The sequence below is a fragment of the Rhinolophus hipposideros genome, assembly GCF_964194185.1.
Source record: "Rhinolophus hipposideros genome assembly, chromosome: 19".
In the NCBI taxonomy this organism is placed as follows: Eukaryota; Metazoa; Chordata; class Mammalia; order Chiroptera; family Rhinolophidae; genus Rhinolophus; species Rhinolophus hipposideros.
The window spans coordinates 1,341,213-1,361,530 of record NC_138065.1 but is presented as its reverse complement, the minus strand read 5'-3'; the positions used below and the strand labels follow the sequence as shown (position 1 = coordinate 1,361,530).

The window sequence follows — 20,318 nt, the reverse complement described above, 5'->3', positions numbered from 1 at the left end:
TCAGGAAGCTGGGCAGCTGGAGTGCAGCTGACCCCAGAACCCACGCTGGGCCGGAGCTGAAGCCCATGAAGGGAGGAGGTGAACTGGGGAAAGGCCAGAAGGGAAAGCAAGGTGAAGGCAGGGTCACCTCGGGCCCTGCGCGTTCCTGAGAAGGGGCGATCGGTTCCTAGAAGGAGCCCCACTCTGCACCTGCTCTGGGGAGTGGCTGGCCCCTCTGAGCCTGGACCACATCTCCTGGGAACGGCAGCTCTCCACTCAGGCAGGGGCCTGGGACAGCTTTGCAAACACCCCCAAGCCCCTCCCACATCACAGCTCCCTCTGACAGAGGCAGCAATGTAGAGACTGGCCTTCAGCTTTTCTCCTCTAACCGCCTTGTGGTCTGCGGATGGCAGGACCAGCTGTGCCAGGCCCTCCACCTGTGTGGAGCCCTCGGGTGGCCCAGCAGCCTCTAGGTCAGGCCATGTGCCTCAGCAGGTCTCCAAGGCCTTTCTAGCCTTCCCGCCCCAGCCCCAGTTCCTGAGTACACTGGACTGTCACTCACACAGCCAGGCTTCCCTTCTTTAAAGGCCCCTCTTCTGTCTTCACTTGCCCAATTCCAGGGGTGCCCTCCTAGACCGCCTGCAGACATGACCTCACAGGAGGCAATGCTCCATCTCCATCCCTCCGCCATCCCCACTCCTGTGGGTTCTGCAGCGTCTCTCCTGGGCCGCCACAGCCTGTGGACTTCCCAAGGCCACACACTTACCCCAATAGTAATCAATTCCCTCCTGTCTGTCTCCCAACTGGACAGAGGCTCCTGGAGTGAGGGCTCTCTGGGCTCGTGTTCCAAGCTCAGCTCACAGGAAGTGCCTCCTGGTGACTGTCCCCCAAGACTCCGGGGATGCAGATCTTACTAGGTGACAAGAGACTCAACCCCAAGTGAGAAGACCCTCCTCCCACCTCGCCTCCCTTCTTTCCAGCTGTGGGGGCAGCCCAAGCCCTCCTATCCACACTGGGTGGCCCAGGGACCTCAGGGGTCGGCACAGCCCCTGCCGGGCCTTTGGGACTGTGGTGGGGTGCGGGCTGGGGGTGGGGAGGCTGAGCAGGCTTGGAGCGGGGTGCAGCTGGACAGCTGAGGCTCAGACCTCCGGAGGCTGCCGCCCGGGGCCCGCCCGGGGCCGGGTTAACCATCAACGCCCTGAGAGCCGGCTCTTTATCAACATCCTCCATCTCGCTTTTCAGCTGGGAAAAGGTTGAGTAACTCCTCAACTAACTCTCTCTTGCGTTAACCCTGGAGGGGCCAGGCCGGGCCTTTAAGGGCCGCTTAGTCCTTGGGAAACACGCTCTAAACTAACACCGTTTTTTTGGGGGGGGCAGGTCGACCCCCTTGGTCTCCCGCACCGGCCAGGTCGCCGCTGTGCCTCAGCAGGCAGAACACGGGGTGCCTTTCCAGGGTCACTCCCAAGGAGCGGGACCAACCGGAACAGGGTCAGCTGGGCCAAGAGAGACAGGACCCGGGTGTCCGAGCGCCCCCGGCCCTCCCCGTCCTTGCCCCACCTGAGGTCTCGGGCCCTCTTTGCGGGCTGGAGCTGGGAGCAGCGGAGGGCGTCCCCGCGTGGGCGGGGCCTCCGCGTGGGCGGGGCCTCCGCGTGGGCGGGGCCTCCGCGTGGGCGGGGCCTCCGCGTGGGCGGGGCCTGGCTCCGGTGAAACCTGCTGCGCCCGCCCCGGAGTGTCTGCCGCGCGCCGCGAGCCCAGAGCCGGAGCCCGAGACTCGTAGCCTCCGTCCCATGGCCGGGTCCCCACGCCGCGCCGCGGGCCGGCGACTGCTGCTGCCCCTGCTGTGCCTCCTCGTCCAGGTCGCCACCGCCATCCTCTTTGCGGTGTTTGTCCGCTACAACCACGAAACCGACGCTGCCCTCTGGCACTGGGGCAACCACAGTAACGCGGACAATGAATTTTACTTTCGCTACCCAAGTGAGTGCGGGTGAGGGCGCTCGGGGAGCAAAGACCCCAAGCTCCCCGGTGTCTTGGGAGGGAGCGTTTGGGTGCCCAGGTCTAGCCCTCCGTGGTTAACCCTCTGGCTCTGAGATGAAGGTGCCCGACTTAATATAACACGCTTTCGGTGTCTGCCACGGTCCAGGCATTGTGCTGGGGGCGGCACATGCCTTATCGCATTTAGTCTATGAAGAAGACAAAGGTGGGGAAACTGAGACTCGGAGATGTTAAGTGGCTGGCTCAAGGTCACGCTGTCAGAACTGAGGGAGCTGGGGTTCAAACCCAGATGGGAAGCCCCAGCCCAGCTTTAACTGCTCCCGTGCCCCACCTCCCAGTTGGCCTAATTGGGCTTTGCTGGGCTGCTCCGGAGACTTTACCTGGGGCCTGCACCCTGACCACAGGAAAGAGAATGGGGGTTAGGGAGTGGGGTGCAGCAGGCCGTAATGGCAGGTATTAGCGACGACAGGCATCTCTTCCCCAGTCTTCCAACACCACCCGCCCTCCCAGAGTCAGAGAAAAAATGATGCAACTACCTACCAGCCAACCTCAGAGCAGCAGCCCCCAGCCCTGAGAAGGAGGCATGGCAAGGTCATCAGCCCATTTCACAGGGGAGGAAGCTGAGGCTCAAAGGGGTTGTGACTTGCTCCTGATCACCCGTTTCCTGAGTGACAGAGCTGGAATTGGGACTCAGACATCGCAAGCTCCTTGCCCCACAATTCACCTGCCTGCTGACAAGGCCCTGCTGGGGACAGAGCCTCTCCTTCTAGGTTGGGGGCCCAACTTTGTGACTCAGGCCCTGCGCAGCTGGAACTAAGGACTCCAGATCTCCCAGACTTCATCACAAGCGCTTGGCAGGTCTTCTCTAAGCCTCAGTTTTCCCCATCTGGGCAATGGGGAGAAGGATGCCTCAGTTTAAAGAATATACATTCAAACAAGGCCCAGAGTGTAAGAGTCGCCAGTAAAAAAAATCCCAGGCCATTATTACCCTACTTTCTGTATGCAGAGCTGGCAGCAAGCTGTCCCCTGTCCCAGCCCCAGCCTGAAAAAGGGAGCTCACAGTGCTGAGGACCTAGAGGGTGAGATGGAGGTTTGTACCTGGGCACGAAGCACCAGAACCCCCAGCCATCCTGGGCGGAGTGAGCGACAGCGCCTCCCTCCCCATCTCTTACCCCAGCCCCGCTGGACAAAGTGAGCCGTGGAAACTGGGATGGCAGACTCGTGGGGTCGTGCTTTGTCCAGAGACATAGGGAGTTGGGAGGAACAGTCCACAGGCTGAGAGAAGTAAGCTCCTCTCCAAGGGCCTGACCTGGCTGCCTGCCACGAACCCCCACTTGCTTCTCCCCTGAGTCTCAGGCAAGGCCTCCAAACCTTGCTTGTTTCAAAGTCTCCCTGCAACCTGCCAGCCTCTCACCCCTCTGCCGCCATGGTGGGCTCTCCTTGGACACAGCTGTCCGCCCTGGATTGCAGTAAGAGGAATGGCGGTGGGAGTCCTCCCTCGTTTTCTGCCCTAGGTATCCACCCCTGTGGACTTGGAACCCTGGTGTGGGGGAAGGTTGGGGAGGATGGAAGGGTGAGGTCCCGGGAGCCTTTGATGACCTGCGTCTTCGCCTGTCCCTGTGCCCAGGGGAAGGGATCGGGGCCAAAGTGGGTGTAGCGGCACCCTTTGATTTGGGAGATGAAAGGCAGCTCTGCATCTGCTGCTGTGCTGGGGCACTAGCCCATGCCAAGGGCATGGCTGCTCTGAGGGCCTGTTGTTCTGTCGTTATGTAGGAAGGGCTCTCAGCCCATCCAGTCTGCTCCTCTCAGACATGCAGAGAACCAGAGAGGGCATGTGGCTGCCCAAGATCACACAGCAAGTTAGCCAGGCTGGAACCAGGTCTCTTGACCCATCTGCGGCCTTTCCCTCACATGCAAGCTTCCTACCCCATGAGGCGAGTAATGGAAAATAAGAAGGAAGGGAAAAGCCCAGGGTCACAGGGGCCATAAGAGGAAACATGAGAAAGGGTTCTCAGAAGAAAAATATGAGCAGGTCCTTTTATTATTTTAATTGGGGAATATTGGGAAGAGTGTGTTTTTCCAGGACCAATCAGCTCTATGTCAAGCTATTGTTTTCAATCTAGCTGTGGCGGGTGGGGGGGGGGCGGGGGGGGAGGTGCAGCTCACTGGCCCATGTGGGACTCGAACCAGCAATCTTGGTGTTATGAACACTGCACTGTAACCACTGAGCCATCTGGCCGCCTGGCAGGTCCTTTTCTATACACCTCTGAAACCTTACTCACCAGGAGAGGGGTTTAGGATAGCAGAATCGGGATCTTCTCGGAACAGGTGAGGAAGGGGGATGTGGCAAGGATCTGGGTGGCTTGTGACCTCTGCCAGGAGAACACAGCCCATCTGTCCCCTTAAAGGCAGGTGGGGGAGGGGTGGGGCACCCTCCCCAGCTCACCACTCCATGTCCCTGCTCTTCTTATACCCCGCTTTACAGAAGAGGAAACTGAGGCTCAGAGAGCTTAAGCGGCTTGTTCAAAGTCAATAGGTGGCTCTAGAAGGCTTTTCTCTTTCCTCCAACCGGACTCCATCCTGCCCCCACAGGGCACCCCTGAAGGGGCTACGAGGGGTCATCGTATCCCCTCCCTGCTTCTGAAGAGCCCATGGAGAGTGTCTGTATGGAACGTTCCGGGTGTGGGAGGGGGGGAGGTTTTCTGATGTTTAGACTCCAGTTGAAAGGCCAAGGGATTGAGTTTTGAGTCCAAACAAACCCAGGTGGGTTTCGGCAAGTAGTGGGCATGGAGCCCTATGACCTGGCCCCCTGTGTTATCTTGCTGTCCTTGAGCAAAAGAACAGACATGGCACGCCTTTTGTTATTTGCACAAGGAGAAAGGAAGTCAGGCAGTAAGGCCTAAAAGAACTTAGGCTGTGGGCTAACTTTTAAGTGATGCTTCTTCTTTTCTATTGGGTTTTAAGATCTGGGAGCCCAGGGCTTTGATGAGCCGCGGCTTCACCTGTCCCTGTGCCCAGGAGATGGGATCGGGGCCAGAGTGGGCACAGCCGCTGCCCTCTGATCAGGAAGAGAAGTCTGGGTGGTGTGGGTAGAGAGCAGGGCTGAAGAAGGGGCAGTGTTGGGGACATTTAGGGAGGCCAGTGGGCCGCTAGAGCCTCTCCGCCCTTGGCTGCTGTGAGCTGCAGACCTCCAGTTCCAGCACGCACCCAACCCTCTGCCAGGGACTTGCAAACTCATTCCATACACAGCACAAAAAAGCATAAGAGTTTGCTTCTCTCCAAGTTATGGATTACGTTCTAAAGTTCAATAATATAATAACTTTTGGGCTTGTGGGTGCTTCTTCAGGTTAAACAAAAAATGATGACCAATTCTTTTGTATACTTCTGAGGTGCCTGTGAAAAAGACTTCATTATTTATGAGCAGATGTGCTTTTTCTTGGAAATTGTGTTCAAACAGTTTCTTTCTCTTTTGAGTAATTCAAATAAAATCTGGCCCTTGTGAAACCCTGAAAATCTCGTCTGTCAAAACACCAGGTTAAAAAATGATGACCATAATTTTGTTTCCTTTATGACCACCTGCCTCTTTCTACAAGAGATCTGAGGTCATTTACAACAAAAACACGAGTATAAGGAAAGGAAGGCAGAGAAGTAGAACATAAGGAATGACCACGGTAAGGGCCTGCAATTGAGATTCCAGTGCAGCTCTGAGCTTCCAGGCAGCCAAAGTAAAAAAGGAAATATGATCATTTCTGTGTTCTCATCAGAACCAAGGAAGCCTCGCATATGCACTCTTTGCTTTTTTGATGTGTGTCTTCCATGCCCTCCCCGTGAGGGCAGGGACCGTGGCTACTTGATGACAGCTACATTCCCAGAGCCTGATGTACCAGTGTTTAGTAAACATCTGTCACATGAGTGCGGGAAAGCAGACCGGTTCCTCGGGGGAAGTGACATTTCCTAGCACTTTGTTCCAAGAGAAATTTCTTGTGTGCAGCTCTACAAGGGGCACGTTTCGGGTCATAGATGGCCCTGTTTCTCAATAACTTATTTACAACAAATGCAGGAAGTGCCCTCATGGTCCTCTTTCTTTGGTGTTTTCAGTTACAGCAAAGATACATATATAGCACGTGGTACTTCCTACATACAGACCCAAGTGTGGGCCGAACAGCACGGAGGCTGTTTCAAGCCCTGTTTACAAGTAGGTGGGGAGGGGGACAGAACCATACTGAAGCAAATCATTTGTATTAATCACATCGTCAGTATCACTGTACATTATTTTTGTTTGCTTACTTTTTTTCCCCGCACAGTGGCACAGAATAGAAAGCAAACGGAAAAGACCCCAAATCTCCCTGCCCAAAAATCCCACTGACACTTGAAAAAATTCAAGTAATTCACCTATAAAATTAAAAAAGTCAAACTATAGAAGGAAACAGAGTAAGAAGTGAAACCCTCCTTCCCAGAGGTGCCAAGTTGCATAACTCCAAGGGCATCATTTGCCCTGGAGTGTTTGTGGGTGTGGGTGTTTGGGGGGTGGGTGGAGGGAGCAGGCCTTCCCCTCCCTTCAATTCCTTCTCCCTGAGGTAATCTCTGCTAACAAATTAAAGCTAGTCTGTAAATTATTTTCTTTAAATGTAAAATCCTCCAAATGGAGAGGTATAGATTCTGAAGTATGAGGAATGGAGGTCAGACACAAAGAAGGACTTTCCAGCAGAAAGGGAAAATTGAAGAGAGGCCTGGAGGGGACGAGAATTCTGAGCAGGGCAGGACAGGGCCTGCAGGAGGAGAGAGACAGGTCGGACTTCTCCCCAGGATAGGGCAAGGGAGGGCGCCAGCGCAGAGAGCAGAAGGTCCTACTCCCTTGCTCTGCCGTGGGGACAGCGGGGATGGTCTGGGTCCCGCTGCCCCGAGCTGGCCAGCTCTGCACAGGTGGCCCGGCTGGGAGGCCCCGCCACGCCTGGGGAGATTGACAGGCTGGGCTCCAGCCTGAAGGCGGCCCTGGCTGATGAGAGCTGGGGGCCGAGCAGGGTGGCTGCTGGGTTGGTGGCGGTGCCCAGAGCAGCTGCCGTGCCCACAGGCTTCCAGGACGTGCACACCATGGTATTCGTGGGCTTCGGCTTCCTCATGGCCTTCCTGCAGCGCTACGGCTTCAGCAGTGTGGGCTTCACCTTCCTCCTGGCCGCCTTGGCCCTGCAGTGGTCCACGCTCGTCCAGGGCTTCCTGCACTCATTCCACAATGGCCACATCCATGTCGGCGTGGACAGGTGGGCAGCAGCGCCCCCTCGCCCCCGCCCCGGGTCTAGCTGGGAGGCCGCTGCCCTCAGGACCCAGCCTGAGGCCTGCCCTTCACGTCTGCTCCTGGCACAGGCTTCCCAGCCGGCAGTTACTTCTTGTAGGTGCCCTGCCCGTTCTTGCCCGACCGACGGCACACTCAGCCACACCTCCCCGTTTTCAGACCCCTGTTACTCACCAGTTCTTGGGAGGGTAGACAGCTTCACGGGAGGGGCAAGGTCTGGGGAGCTCCCGGTTCAAGACCGGTTGTTCCACCTGCGATGGGCTTCGTTCCCTGCTTCCCAGAACCTCCCAGACACTGGGTTTCCCCATCTACAAAAGGCGAGGTGACCCTGCCGGCCTACGAGGGAGGTGCTTAGGCGGGTGGGGGGTGGGGGCTCCCCCGCCCCCTGTCTTGGCCCCCTCTCATCCCCTCCACTGTCCCCCCCCCAGCATGATCAATGCTGACTTCTGTGCGGGCGCTGTGCTCATCTCTTTTGGGGCTGTCCTGGGCAAGACAGGGCCCGCCCAGCTGCTGCTCATGGCGCTGCTGGAGGTGGCACTGTTTGGCATCAATGAATTTGTGCTGCTTAGTCTCCTGGAGGTGAGTCTGGAGGGGTTGGGACAAGGGCTGGGGGAAGCCAGGCCTAGGGGGGCTGCCCTGCATCTCAGCTCTGGGCCCCCAGGTGAGGGATGCAGGAGGCTCCATGACCATCCACACCTTCGGCGCCTACTTTGGGCTGGTCCTGTCACGGGTCCTCTACAGGCCGCAGCTGGAGAAGAGCAAACATCGCCAGGGCTCCATCTACCATTCCGACCTCTTTGCCATGATTGGTGAGGCCTCCAAGGTGGGGTGGGCTGGGGGCCGGTCCCAGGCACCCCTGAGGTGGGCCATCTCCAGGCCAGGTCGCAGGGTGCTGCCTGTGGTCCTTGGGCTTCTGGCAGGGAGCACCTTTCCCATGTGGACTCTCCTGTGAGAGCCCGGATCTGTGCTCCTTCTCAACAGCTTTAGACGGGTTCTTAGAAGTCAGCCCTGGGTATGCACAGGCCCGAGACCCATCCCCAGGGGCCATCAAAACCCTCCAGGGCCCACCACAAGTGAGAAAGCAGGCTCCTAGCCTGGCATAAGGCCCTCACCCTCCTCTCCTCCCTCCCACTTGCTCTCAGCTGCTCCCATCGCTTACCCCCAGGCCTTTGTCCTCATGCTTCCTCCCAGGCCCTTTTCCCAGAAGCCCCTGCACCCGGGTTGGGGGTGGAGGTCGTGGTTGCCCGAGGAGCAGTAGGGTGTGACCGGCACCACCGGCTGTTTCTTCTAAGCACCTACCTGCACCCTGGCCTGTGTTCCCCTCTCTACCTTCGCAAACAGGAAACAGGTGATTGATTTTTTCATGGGCAGTATTGAATAGCGACCGAGGGCCTGTTCTTACACTAAAAAGAGAGGCTGGTTTTGTATTTCTTGCTCCGCGCTTGCTGTGAAATAGAGCACACAGAACCCTAGGGCAGCTGAGGCCTCCTTGCCCTTTGAGACCCAGATAAGTTTGGCTTCAAGTCCAAAGGCTTCCCCAAGATTCCTGCATTCTCAGCTCTCCTCTGCCTCCCAGCACCTTCCCGCAGGACACCGGCCTTTCCTTGATCCGTCTCAAGCCCTCCCGTCAGAGCACTGCTGTGTGAGTGTGTGGGTTCTACTGCAGAGCAGATGGCGGGGTGCAGGAGAAGTTCCGTGGCACACCAAGGACCATTCAGGACGAAGGGGCTGTCCCTCCAGCCCCCTTGCCATGCTGCCCCACCCTACAGGGTCCCAGCCTGCCCCTCACCTTGTGTCCTGGCTGCCCCTCCCTCTCCCTCCAGGATTGACCTGAGTACCTCACATAGGCAATAGGGCCCACAGAGCCCCCACTTCTTACCCCTGGCCCATCCGGGGCTCGCAGACAGAGCCTTCTCCTGCACACTGCAGGGTCCACCCTCTCAGAGGTCGGCGAGGTTCTAAAACCAATTCCTTTCCTGACACAGATGTCAAGTACCCCGCTCAGGACCTGCCATGCCGTGCACTTGGCCTTTTCTTCTTCTTTCCTTTCCTGATACTTAGACTCTCAGCCTCTGTGGTTTCCAATCTCTAGCTCCCTTTTTTGCCAGGGCTGCCAGTGCGACTGTTTGTAGAGCACTTACTATGCTCGGCCTTGGGCTGTGCACGTCACCTGCAACCCCTCCTTTCGTCCTCCCTTTGTGAAGGAGGTGTTACTATCCCCACTTTACAGACGAGGACACTGAGGCCGCTGAGAGGAGATGACTTGCCCGCAGGCCCACGGCTGGTAGCTCGTGGGGGAGCCACTCACTTCCTCTCACTCTGCCTGCCCGCCGTCTAGGGACCATCTTTCTGTGGATATTCTGGCCTAGCTTCAACTCTGCGCCCACCACGCTGGGGGACGGGCAGCACCGCACGGCCCTCAACACGTACTACTCCCTGAGCGCCAGCACCCTCAGCACCTTCGCCCTGTCAGCCCTTGTCGGGGGGCATGGGCAGCTGGACATGGTATGGGCCCTGGGAGGACAGAGGGAGGCCCCGGGAGGGGGGCGAGCTCCGACACCCCGCCAGGCGGATTCTCCAGGGGAACAGGTAAGGGTTCAGGCACATGGAGGGGTCAGAGCGAGAGGCAGTGAGGCGACAGCGGGAAAGTTAGAGGTTGGATGGTGGAGAGGCTTCCGGGAGCCTGGTGCCCACTGTGCTGGGTTAGGTGTGGGTGTGACGACGTGAAAGGGCCTCCAATGCCTTGCTCTCCCCTGCTTCCTTAGGTCCACATCCAGAATGCAGCACTGGCCGGAGGGGTTGTGGTGGGGACGTCAAGTGAAATGATGCTGACACCCTTTGGGGCTCTGGCAGCTGGCTTCCTGGCTGGCACTGTCTCCACGCTGGGGTACAAGTTCTTCACGGTACAGCTGCCTCTCTAGCCCTGGGCAAAACGGGTCTTCAGGGCCTTTTCTCTCACCTCCCCAGCAGGCCCTTGGGGGGGGAGGAGGGGCACGCAGGACTCTTTATTATTCTCCTTACTCCAGCCCGTCCTTGAGTCAAAATTCAAAGTTCAAGACACGTGTGGCGTCCATAACCTCCATGGGATGCCGGGGGTCCTGGGAGCCCTTCTGGGGGTCCTTGTGGCTGGGCTGGCCACCCATGAAGCTTACGGAGATGGGTGAGTTCCCCCACCCCCACCCTGAAGTCACTGTGCCCTGGAGTGACCCCCTCCCTCTCTCCCCACTTTGTGCACTACCAACCAAAGCAGTGTCTATCTTCACTCATTCATCCATAATGTTACTAAGGGTCAGTAAGAGATAATGACCCTTACGATCCATGTTTGCACATCAGGGCTCAGAGGAGAGGGCAGGCAAAGGGGACCCTCAAACTGAGTCTTGAAAAGTGTGTGGGTGTCTGCTGTCCCATGAGGGTGGGAGGGGGTTCCAGGCTGTGGACCTGACTGGAGCAAAGGCCCAGGGACGAGACTCAGCCTGGGGGCTCCCCTGAGACCCCTGAGGCCACTCTGTTGGCTCCACGTGCCACCCCTATGTCCCCACAACCTTCCTGCAGCCTACAGAGCGTGTTTCCACTCGTAGCTGAGGGCCGGCGCAGTGCCAGATCTCAGGCCATGTACCAGCTCTTCGGGCTGTTTGTCACACTGCTGTTTGCCTCTGTGGGTGGGAGCCTTGGAGGTAAGTGACCTTGACGGGGGTTGGGGGCTGGCAGGAGCTCCAGGGAGGGCAGAAGACAGGAAGGGGTTCTCCAGAGGAAGGGCCACGGGACCCCACTCCCTGGCATTCCTTTACTCAGTTATTTATCGAGCGCCTACTTGGTGCCTGTGCAGGGTGGGGTTGTAGGGTTCAGGGGTAACCGACTCCAGGTGGGGAGGGTCAGGTGGACACTCGCTCCCTCCTGGCGCCAAACGCAAGTGGGAGCCCGCTGGGGGCTGAGGTTTCCCTGCGCTGCTCCCTCCTCCCACTAGAGGGCAGTCCAACCTCAGGCTGAGGCGCTGAACAGGTGCAGAGCTATCTGTGTTTGGTGGGGACAGGGCCAGGGAGCCAAGGGGCCTGGCTCACCACTGGACTGCAGAACCTGCAACTGAGGCAGACTGCCCACTGCTCAGTGCTGCCTGCTGTCTGGCCTTAGTCCTTTTCGCCTTCAAAATAAAACCTGTGGTTGTCTTCACCCCCTTGTCCTTAACGTGACGTTGTCATTCCCAAACAAGGTTCCGTTTGTTCATTTATCTAATTACTTATTCATTCAATAAACACTTTCTGCTCCCCTCCTGGAAAGGAGGCCAAAGAGAGCTCCGCGGATATGGTTCATGACGGAATCATTCTTTGGTGTGTTACCAGCTCTGCAAATTTGAGTGTGTTGCTTAACTTCTCTGAGCCCTAGTTCCTTCTCTGTAATGTGGGGGTCAGTTCACCTTCAGGGTTGCTGTGATTACTCCAGAAGGCAATGCTTGTCAAGCGCGTTGCATAGGGCTGGGGACACAGTAGGTGCTCAACAAATACAGCTGTGACGTGCCTGGGCTAGGCATCACACTCGCCCCAGGGCTGCCCTGTGGCACTGGGGGTGACCGAAAGCCTCACACACCCTCCCTTCCCACCCACCACCAGGGTTCCTCCTGAGGCTGCCCTTCCTGGATGCCCCCCCAGACTCCCAGTGTTACGAGGACCAGATGTACTGGGAGGTGAGACCACGCTGCAGCCCCTCAGGCCCTCAGAGCCCCTCACCCTCCCCTGCCTCACCTCCTATGACCCAGCTGCCTCTTCCCTTCCTTGCTTGCTCATGGTCCTGTGGGGTTCACCCCTGAGCTGTGGCCCCCAGTGCCCTGGACCTACCCTTCCACCTACTTTCCCACCCTGCCCTTTAGGTGCCCCAGGAGCAAGAGGATGAAGCCCAGGGACCTCTGAGGGCGGAGGAACTGGACACTCAGGCCTAACTTGCTTCCAGCCCTGGAGAGGACGCTCCCCTTTTAGAAGATGAACACTGGCGACCATTGGGAATCCCTTTTCTAGTTCCCATCCCACCTGCTGCGGGAAGAAGTCACCAGCCAGAAGGAGCCTCCCTTCCTTATGCGGCTCTGGGAGAAGCTGCCAGAGCAGGGCTGTAACTGGCCTTGGTGGGCGGGGGGAGGGACCTCCCAGCAGCCTCACTGCCACTCACCCCCTACCCCCACGCCCCATCTACAAGTGAGGCACCGAGTGACAGCTGACCCCCTGGTCCAATGTCACACAGCCACGGGAGAGCCAGGGCGATAAACCCCACTGTCACCAAGGACTCTGCCTGTGTGTGTGTGTGTGTGTGCGCGCGCGCGCGCGTGCGTGCACTGGGAACTTGGGAAGTTCCTCTCACCCTCTAACTCATGGCATTAGAACCTCAGGGTGGGGACATCCCTCCTCCCTGGGTCCGTGGAGCTCTCTCAAGGATGCTGTGTTCTACCCAGGTGGGTTACTAGCCTGGGCTTGCCTGCCTGGAGACAGGGAGCTCACTCTCTCCTAGAAAGCCTGTGTCTGTTATGGGACAGCTTGGGCTGCTGCAAAGTTCTTCCTTTTCCAGAGCCACTGCCGTTCTGACCCTCAACTTGGGTGGCTTCTAAGCAGAGTGGGAAGAGGGCCCCCGCAGGACCTGAGTGGCATAAGGAGTTCTTTGCCACTGATTCCTCAGAGGCTGGAAGCAGCCAGCGCCCAGGCACCACCTTTTATCCCTGTCCCGAGTCTGAGGTGTGGACCAGCCCCGAGAGTTAGCTCTGAAAAAAGATGGGGGAAGGACAGGCCCAGGGCCTCCAACGACCTCAAGTCATCTGACCACCAGAGGGCACTCCAGACCCAGCAGAGGAAGATGTGGCTTTCCTGCAGCTCCAGCCTCTATCAAGAATGGAAGTCCTTCCTATAGCCTAAGCGCCTTCCATTCTTCTTTAGCTCTGATCCTCACCATTCATGCCACCACTACATTTCAGGTGGGCACTAGGAGCTTCAGATCTCACGCAACAGAGACGTCCCTCCAGGAGGCTGGGAGCCTCTTTGCCAGGGAAGGAGTGGGACCCCGCCCTGCCCTCTCCCGTCCTTCCCCCAGGTTTCTGGCAGAAGTTGAGCATGACCACAGAACTTTCTTCCTCAAGACCAAAACCCATTCAGACCTAGGAACCCAAGGAGGCAGTGGAGGGATTTCCCGGGCCTGGCCCTGGGATGGAGACAGGTGTCCCATCAGGCCCCGCTCTCACTGTGTTTGGAGGGACTGAGTTCAGTTGGCAAAGAGGCCAAGCACAGAGTTGGGGGAGGGCAGAAGGACAAGTGCTGAGTGGGAACCACCCCTGCCCAGAGCCCCACTATGCTCCCCCCCCCCCAGTGCTCTCCTTCCTCCGCAGCCTCCCGGCCCAGTGCTGGCTGGGTTGGATATGTCAGGGACATCCTGGTGCTGAGGCAGAAGGCTGACTGTGGATATTGCAAAGAGGTTCCCTGTCCGAGCTCCCCTGCTGGGAGGGAGGGAGTTTGGGAGAGCTGAGGCCCCAGCTCTATTCAACCTTCTGGGGCCTCAGCTCCCAGTCCTGCTGACCTGCTCCGCCCCAGAGCCCCCCAAGCACCTGCAAGGGGAGATTCCAGGACAGGATGAGACCCTGCCTGCCCCAACTCATTCTGCCCTGGAAAGCTGAGAAGATTCACTTCCTCATTCCCCCACCATTTCCCTGACCTGACCCTCTCCACTGTGGGTTCCTCCTTCACCACAACAAAACCTCCTCCTCCAGGCCTGAAAAAATGGGCTGCTCCTGCCCGGGCTGCTCACGTCTGAATCCAGGGAGGCTTCCTGGAGAAGGGGCAACTGAGCCCTGAGGGGGGCGCAGTTCCCAGGACCGCCCACCAAGAGGTCCCTGTGAAAGGACAGACCAGATGGTCTTCCATCTCCTGTAGCCAGGTAGTTCCAAGCTCTGTCACCCACAGGAGTCGTCCCGTGACCTGGGAGAAGTTGCTGAGCTCTGGCCCCCACGGCTCAGGGGACTGTCCGAGCTGAACTCTCCTAAAACAGGCCCTTGGTTTTTCACTCTGCATTTCCTTCTCTCCCTCCCCCAACTTTACCTCGAATGCCAGCACCCTGGTATGCTGTCCATACACCGTTCTGTGAATTGCACTGAGCCATCATTTCTGGGCTGGGTATGGGGTGCTCACCCCATCATTGCTTTCAACCAGGGAGCCCAGAGGGCAGGAAAGACAGGTACCCTTGGAGCCCTCTGTGAACCAGGACCGAGCTTCTCCCTGGTCCCCTCCGTTGTTCCTGACTCAGCACCGTTGGTCCCCAACATGGTGGCCCATCCATTCAGGCTGGGTCAACAGGGTGACAATGGCTCCTTCCTCACCCCTCAGGGACAGCCCCTCCGATCACCACCATTATTCCTCTCAGTGCAGGACAATTGGCCACTCGGCCACTCATGAACTCTCTGTCCAGCCCCAATGCCTGAGCTCTGGGGACAATGATGGACAAGCACATGGGGCCCCACTGATGGGGGGAGACAGGCTGCACCGGGGTCAGTGGGAAGCCCGCAGAGCCGGAGGCACTGAGAGCAGGGCTCTGGAAGTGGCCAGTGTCCTGGCTTGGCACAAGTGTGTGTGGGCGACAGGACCTGCCCAGACAGCTGGACGGGGGCTCCCCAGGGGCCTCAGGTTGCTTCTGCGCCTGTGTGGCCAGAGCCCCCTTGGCGGGCAGCTAGGAGCTGCTCCTGTGACCTCTGGAGGACCGGCGCCTGGGAAAGGCCTGAGACCCACCCCCACCATTGGGATTCACATCACGGCTGGAGGCGGCCCCAGCGGGAGGAGGAATTAGACACGGCGTGGGTGTCCGAAGTGGGGGGCGGTGGCCGTCCCCGCAGACACACCCGGCAGCCGCGTCCCCCCGCCTCACCCCGATATTTCTCTCCCACTGTCAGGGTCTCCCCACCCGCCGCCTCCGGCCCTGCGCCCCCCTCCTTTGTCTGGCCCGCAGCCGGGTCCCCGCGCTGCCCCGCGTCCCGGCCCATGCGCCCGCCGGGAACCTCAGGGAACAATGCGGGCCAATGTCTCCCGGCGGCGAGCCGACTATGCAAATGCCAACGGCCTGTGAGAATCCCCGCCGCCGCCTGAAAGGGGCTGACGGCCGGGCGGGCGGGGTGGGGGAGGCGGTCACCGCCTCGGGATGAGCGGCCGGCCGAGCGCCCGCCGCAGGGACAGAGCGCCATTGTCTGCACCGCCTGACTGCCAGCGCAGTCCGCCGGCCCGGGGAGGGAGGCAAAGGTGACCCACACCCGGCCCTGGGGCCCGCGAGGGCTGGTCACCTGTCCCCTCCATAGCTACCCCTCTCCCCAAAGAGCCTTGACGTGGGGTCAGACCGTGCAGGGCTCCCAGCTTGCCCGACGCACAAGCCAGTGCGTCTCTCGGAGGCTCTGCCTCTGGCCGGGAGCGGGTGCTGTTCCCACGCTCCCTACCTGTGAACCACGCCCCTCCCCAATCTCCGTCCATTTTTGCACAGCACATTCAGCCAATGGACTCCCACCGTGTCTCTGGAGCAGTTCCCTTGCAGAGCCCTGAGGGAAGTACTCCTGGTGTCCCCAGAGTTACCCGACAGACATCTTAGGTAGGGATCCTCTCTGACTTCCGAGCCCAGGCCCAGGCCAGGCCTCCCTGCCTGACCCTGGGTCCACCACCAGTTAAGGAGCCTGGCGTTTTACCAGGAGAAAGGCCAGCCCTGGCAGGACTGAAATAAATGTGCCCAATGATGTAAAGTGTGTGGGGGTGCCACATGACATCCCTCCCACAAGTGAAAGCTGGGCATCCCTCCACCCTCGGCCCAGAGCCCGTGTCCACTGGACAGGTGGTACTGGTCCAACCCTGGAGGAGGATAGCTGGACAGTGGGCAATGCAGCTCTGTGCTGGAGCAGAGTCCCTTGCAGCTGGGAACTCGGGCTCTGATCTTGGACGCTACAGGCTGAGCTCCAGGAAACGGACTTGAGAACCCACACAGTGAGGGAGCCGAGGGAGGCCCTTTTTCCTAAACGCCCATGAGAACATAGGTCAAGGGCTGAGGCCACTCCGGTGACAAGCCGTTTTGGAGACGGTGCAGGGATGCCCAGGGCTCAGCATGGTGGGGGGCAGGGCAATGGCAAAGTCAATCGGGGCATCAGGAAAGTAAGGACTGTCCCGGAAGCTCAGGTCTGCGGTCCCAGGGAGGAGAGAGAAGGTGCTGGGGGCCGGCGGTCCTCCAGGAGGCAGCGTTCTGGCTGCCTCCCAGGCCTTTCATTTCTGGGCTGGCCCAGCTTTCCACCAACATGGCACACTTCCCCTCCCTCCCTCCTGGCCTTCATGAGGGAGTTGAGGTGGGGGTGGGGGGCAGTGGAGCTTGGCTTCCTGGGATAGCATTTGGGAGACTATCAGGTGAGAGGAAAGTTGGAGTCAGGGGACACAGGCTGAGGCATTAACAGCGGGAGCCCCGCCCACCCTCACTCCCCACCCTCCTGCTGCTCCTCCCCAACTGCTGTCTTGTCCGGGTCTCTGAGGCAAAGCATTGTGACCTAGGGCCACCCAGCCTCCTATGAACTCACCCGGAGACCTCGAGAGCCACCTCAGAAAGAAGCCAAACCCACGTCCTCACAGGTCTACACGCAAGGCCTGAACCCCAGAGCACAACCCCTCACGCCAACCCCAAGAGCACTGGCTCTGGGCAGTTCATAGAGGAGGGTGGGCCAGAGCTCCCTGCCCTGGAGGCAGTCCTCTCTCTTTGGCCTGGATTTCCAGGGCCCCCTAGGTCTGCTCTGGCTGGTCTCCGGGTCTCTAAGCAGGACCCAGGCCGGCCTAGCGCGGTTCTGAGGCCAAGAGAGGCAGTGGGCTTTGTTGGGACTGCATGGTCTAAACTCACTTTCCCACCCTGCTGCTCAAGGCAGCAGAGCCCTCAGCTGGAGAAGCTCCCTGCCCCCTGGCGCGGTCCAGGGTCCCCTCCTTCCCAGCTCAGCACCATCCATCTCCGTCTCCTCAGAGCAAGGAATGTGTGTCCAGGACACTGGGGGGCTTGTTCCCAATCCCCTTCTAGCTCATTTCACCCTGGCTTTCACAGACCCGCCATCGTCCCACGGGCTGCAGTCTGAGTTCTGACTCTGAGGCTCAGACAGAGGTGTCCCCCCCACCGTACCTCCCCCGCCCCACAATTTCTCACGCCTCATTTTGTCCCAACACCATATGAGGTGGCTGCATCGTGGGGGGTCAAGGAACCCTGGTGTGGGAGCCGGTGGGGGGCAGGGTGCCCCTTCTGCCCATCTCTGCAGCCACTCAGGCTGGCCTCTGCTGCAGCCGGACGCAGCATTGTACAGGGTCTGCGAGTCTACCCTTCCTTCCACGCCCGGCAAGCCTCCATCATTGCTGAAATTAACTCTGGGCTTCTTGTCGGCAGTTGCTAATTAAGACCATTAATAAACTTGGTTATTGATGCTGTAGCAGGTTGCAACCAGCAGCAGCTAACGTCGTCCAGGTGCTGGCTGGGGGTCGGGGCTTCTGCCTGACTCCATCTTGGGAAGGGCCAGCTCCACCTGGTCTCAGGCCTTCAGAGAGAAGAGGTTTAGCTGAGGCTTCTGGAGAAGTGGAGGGGCAGCCTTCACTCCAGCAGCCCCAGATTGGAACCAGGGAAGTCAGACAGTATGTGAGATGGACAGTGTGAGCCAGTGGTTCTGGTATCCTTCCCCAGGAGGTGCAGGGCGGGGCAGATGGAAGCCATGAAGACTGGAGAGAGCTCATGTGCACCTTTGCTTTCCAGCGCCCAGAGCTCTCGGGGCCTCCACAGGCCCGCTTTGCCTTCAGCCAGGTAGTAGAGTGTTCGAGTTTGTCGTGTGATGAGGGAGCCATTTCAGTGAGGCTTGAGACTCCGTAAAAGGCGATGACGTTTCCTAGGGGACCGGACAGTGTGCCTCACAATTACTGAGAACCTACCAGGTGTGGGGCTCTCAGAAACAAAAGGAGGTTCTGTCTTCCAGGGGACTAATCCCTCCACACTAGAGGTCTCCCTCCTCTGCAGACCCCCTTATCCCTTTCACATTCCAGCCTACCTCACAGGGCGTGGTAAGATGTTGTTATCCGCTCACCCAACCAGACTGTGCACTGCTCCAGGCCAGCGGCTGGCTGTGTGTCCTCTCCTCGCTGGCTGCAAATAGAGAGCAGGTCGGGCTTCATGGGTGTGGCCTTTCCTGTCTCGCTGTCCCCTCCCTGACCGCCACCCTCAGGGCACTGAGTGACAAGGTGCCTTTTGGCCCAGCTTGCCTCAGTTGGACCCAGTCAGGGACAGGAGAGACTGCAGACTCAGGAGGTGGTAGGTGGCCTGGCAGGCAGGGCTGGGCCCTGAGGGGCCTTCCAAGGGAGCCCCACTCTCAGCAGGACCGTCTGGCCCTCCCCTCCGGCCCAGCCTGGCCTCTGCACCCCTCCCCCATCCACCCCTGCCCACTCTGCCCCTGAAGTGGTCCAAGGTGGCCCAGGAGAGCTTGGAAAGGGACGTTCCCCCACACACCTGCTTTCCCCCCAGTTTTCTCCATCCCGACTTCAATGGCTTGACTTTTTTCTGCAGCTTTTGAAGGAAGGATCCACCAACCTAGGGAAAAAGAAGAGAAAAAAAGTCCTGAAAACAAACCCTACTAGAACCTTAAAGTAGGAGAAAGTGCATGGAAGGCTTTAATCCCTTAATCCCTCTCAGATGGGCCTTGAGACGCTAATGATTTTCCTAATTATTCCCTCCCATTTTCCCATCGCTCTGTAAGGACTTGGAGAGGAGTGAAATTCGGAGAGTGAGTGGGGGTGGGATGAATGGCGACCCAGCTCCCCCCACTGGGAGCCCTGCGTTCAGACCTTTGGAGAGGAGGGGGAAGTACCAGGAGAGCTCCAGCTGGGGCCAGCCTTCCGGCCACCAACACCCCTCTGCAAGGCGGGCCTGGGCCAATGGGAGGCGGCGGCTGCCTGAGAGGGCCAGGTGTAGGGCTGGGGTCCCTCCGCGTGAATGGCCCATTATCCTGCTGAGAGGACGGGAGCTGAGGGTCTCTTTGTGCCCCCAGGAAAGGCCCCTCTGGGTGATAATCAGCCTGGGAGGTGGTGATAAGAACCTTTATAGGGGCCAAGCCCCCTCAGAGAACACTCGGCCATTCAGGCCTCTGGCCCTGCACTTGTCTTCAGCAGCCTGGGCCATGTGGGCCACCCATGGGGGTGGGGGTGAGGGTGGGCCAGCAAACATGGCTAGGCTCTGGGCTCAGGCCCCCTCCCCATCACTGGGGCCTGCTAGACTGAGTTCAGGAAACCACCCCCAGACCTCCTTTCTAACCCCCACCTAGTCTCTGTTTCGAAGGGCCTTGCCAAGTCACTGAGTTTCTCTGGGACCAGACCTGCCTGTGAGGAGACACCCACCCTGCCCGTTGCCCTCTCTTTATGAAACTCTCCCAGGGGATCTCTCTCCACCCCTGAAAACGCCACATCACACAGAAGACAAAATTGCCAGAGCAGTTAAGAGGCCCGTGGAAGGTTGCACAGCCAGGAGGGACCGAGCTGAGGTGACAGCCTGCTCCTCCAGACCGCAGCATGAGGCTTTTGCATTTTCTGTGCCTCTGCCTGGAATGCTGGCCTCCCCAGTGGCCACGGAGGTGGGAGAGTCCATGGAAGTGTGCGTGAAACAAGACTGGCAGTGTTGGAGCCCGATGGCGGCGAGATGGGGCTTCATTATACTAGTCTGCTCGTTTTTGTGTCTTTCAAATTTTCCATGAGAGAAGTTGAACAGATCTGGTCCTTCCTAAGCACCTTACTTTAAAATGCAGTGCCGCCCACGCCCCTAGCCCTCCAGGTGCCTCTCCCCACCTGGTGTTTCGCCAGGTCTTCACCATCACATGACACTCGGTGGATTGCACTTATTTGCTTGGATTCTCGTCCATCTCCTGCACTAGCCTCCTGAAGCCCTTGGTCCCAGGGTCTGTGGGTGCAGGCCGGTGCCCCACACGCAGACCAACACCAGGCACTCAGAGACGCTTAGTACCTGTTAGTGAAGGCTGAAGGCCGGGGTGACCTGGGTTTGCATCTAAAGGCTCTTG

The 20,318-nt window shown here is 58.9% G+C and overlaps 1 protein-coding gene across 2 annotated transcripts; it reads left to right on the top strand.

The window, feature by feature from the left end:
• The first annotated feature begins 1,704 nt into the window (after positions 1–1,704).
• Positions 1,705–12,530, top strand: RHBG (Rh family B glycoprotein). Of its 2 annotated transcripts, none has more exons than XM_081025765.1 (10): positions 1,705–1,953; positions 7,043–7,229; positions 7,690–7,840; positions 7,923–8,070; positions 9,600–9,766; positions 10,027–10,164; positions 10,288–10,421; positions 10,814–10,935; positions 11,866–11,939; positions 12,123–12,530. In XM_081025765.1, exons 1-10 carry the CDS (start codon positions 1,767–1,769, stop codon positions 12,189–12,191), a joined length of 1,377 nt encoding a protein of 458 aa, XP_080881891.1. In that variant the 5' UTR covers positions 1,705–1,766; the 3' UTR covers positions 12,192–12,530. The 2 variants fall into 2 exon arrangements, 1 of the variants encoding a protein (XP_080881891.1); XR_013991708.1 differs by having other exon boundaries at positions 1,721–1,953; positions 10,840–10,935; positions 12,123–12,528.
• The last annotated feature ends 7,788 nt before the right edge of the window (positions 12,531–20,318 follow it).

What these genes read in the sequence shown, in the direction of transcription:
- RHBG (XM_081025765.1), top strand. Translation starts at nt 1,767, where the DNA reads ATGGCCGGGTCCCCACGCCGCGCCGCGGGCCGGCGACTGCTGCTGCCC. An exon ending in ATTTTACTTTCGCTACCCAA is followed by an intron (nt 1,954 to 7,042) that starts GTGAGTGCGGGT and finishes CCGTGCCCACAG; the next exon opens with GCTTCCAGGACGTGCACACC. An exon ending in CATGAAGCTTACGGAGATGG is followed by an intron (nt 10,422 to 10,813) that starts GTGAGTTCCCCC and finishes ACCTTCCTGCAG; the next exon opens with CCTACAGAGCGTGTTTCCAC.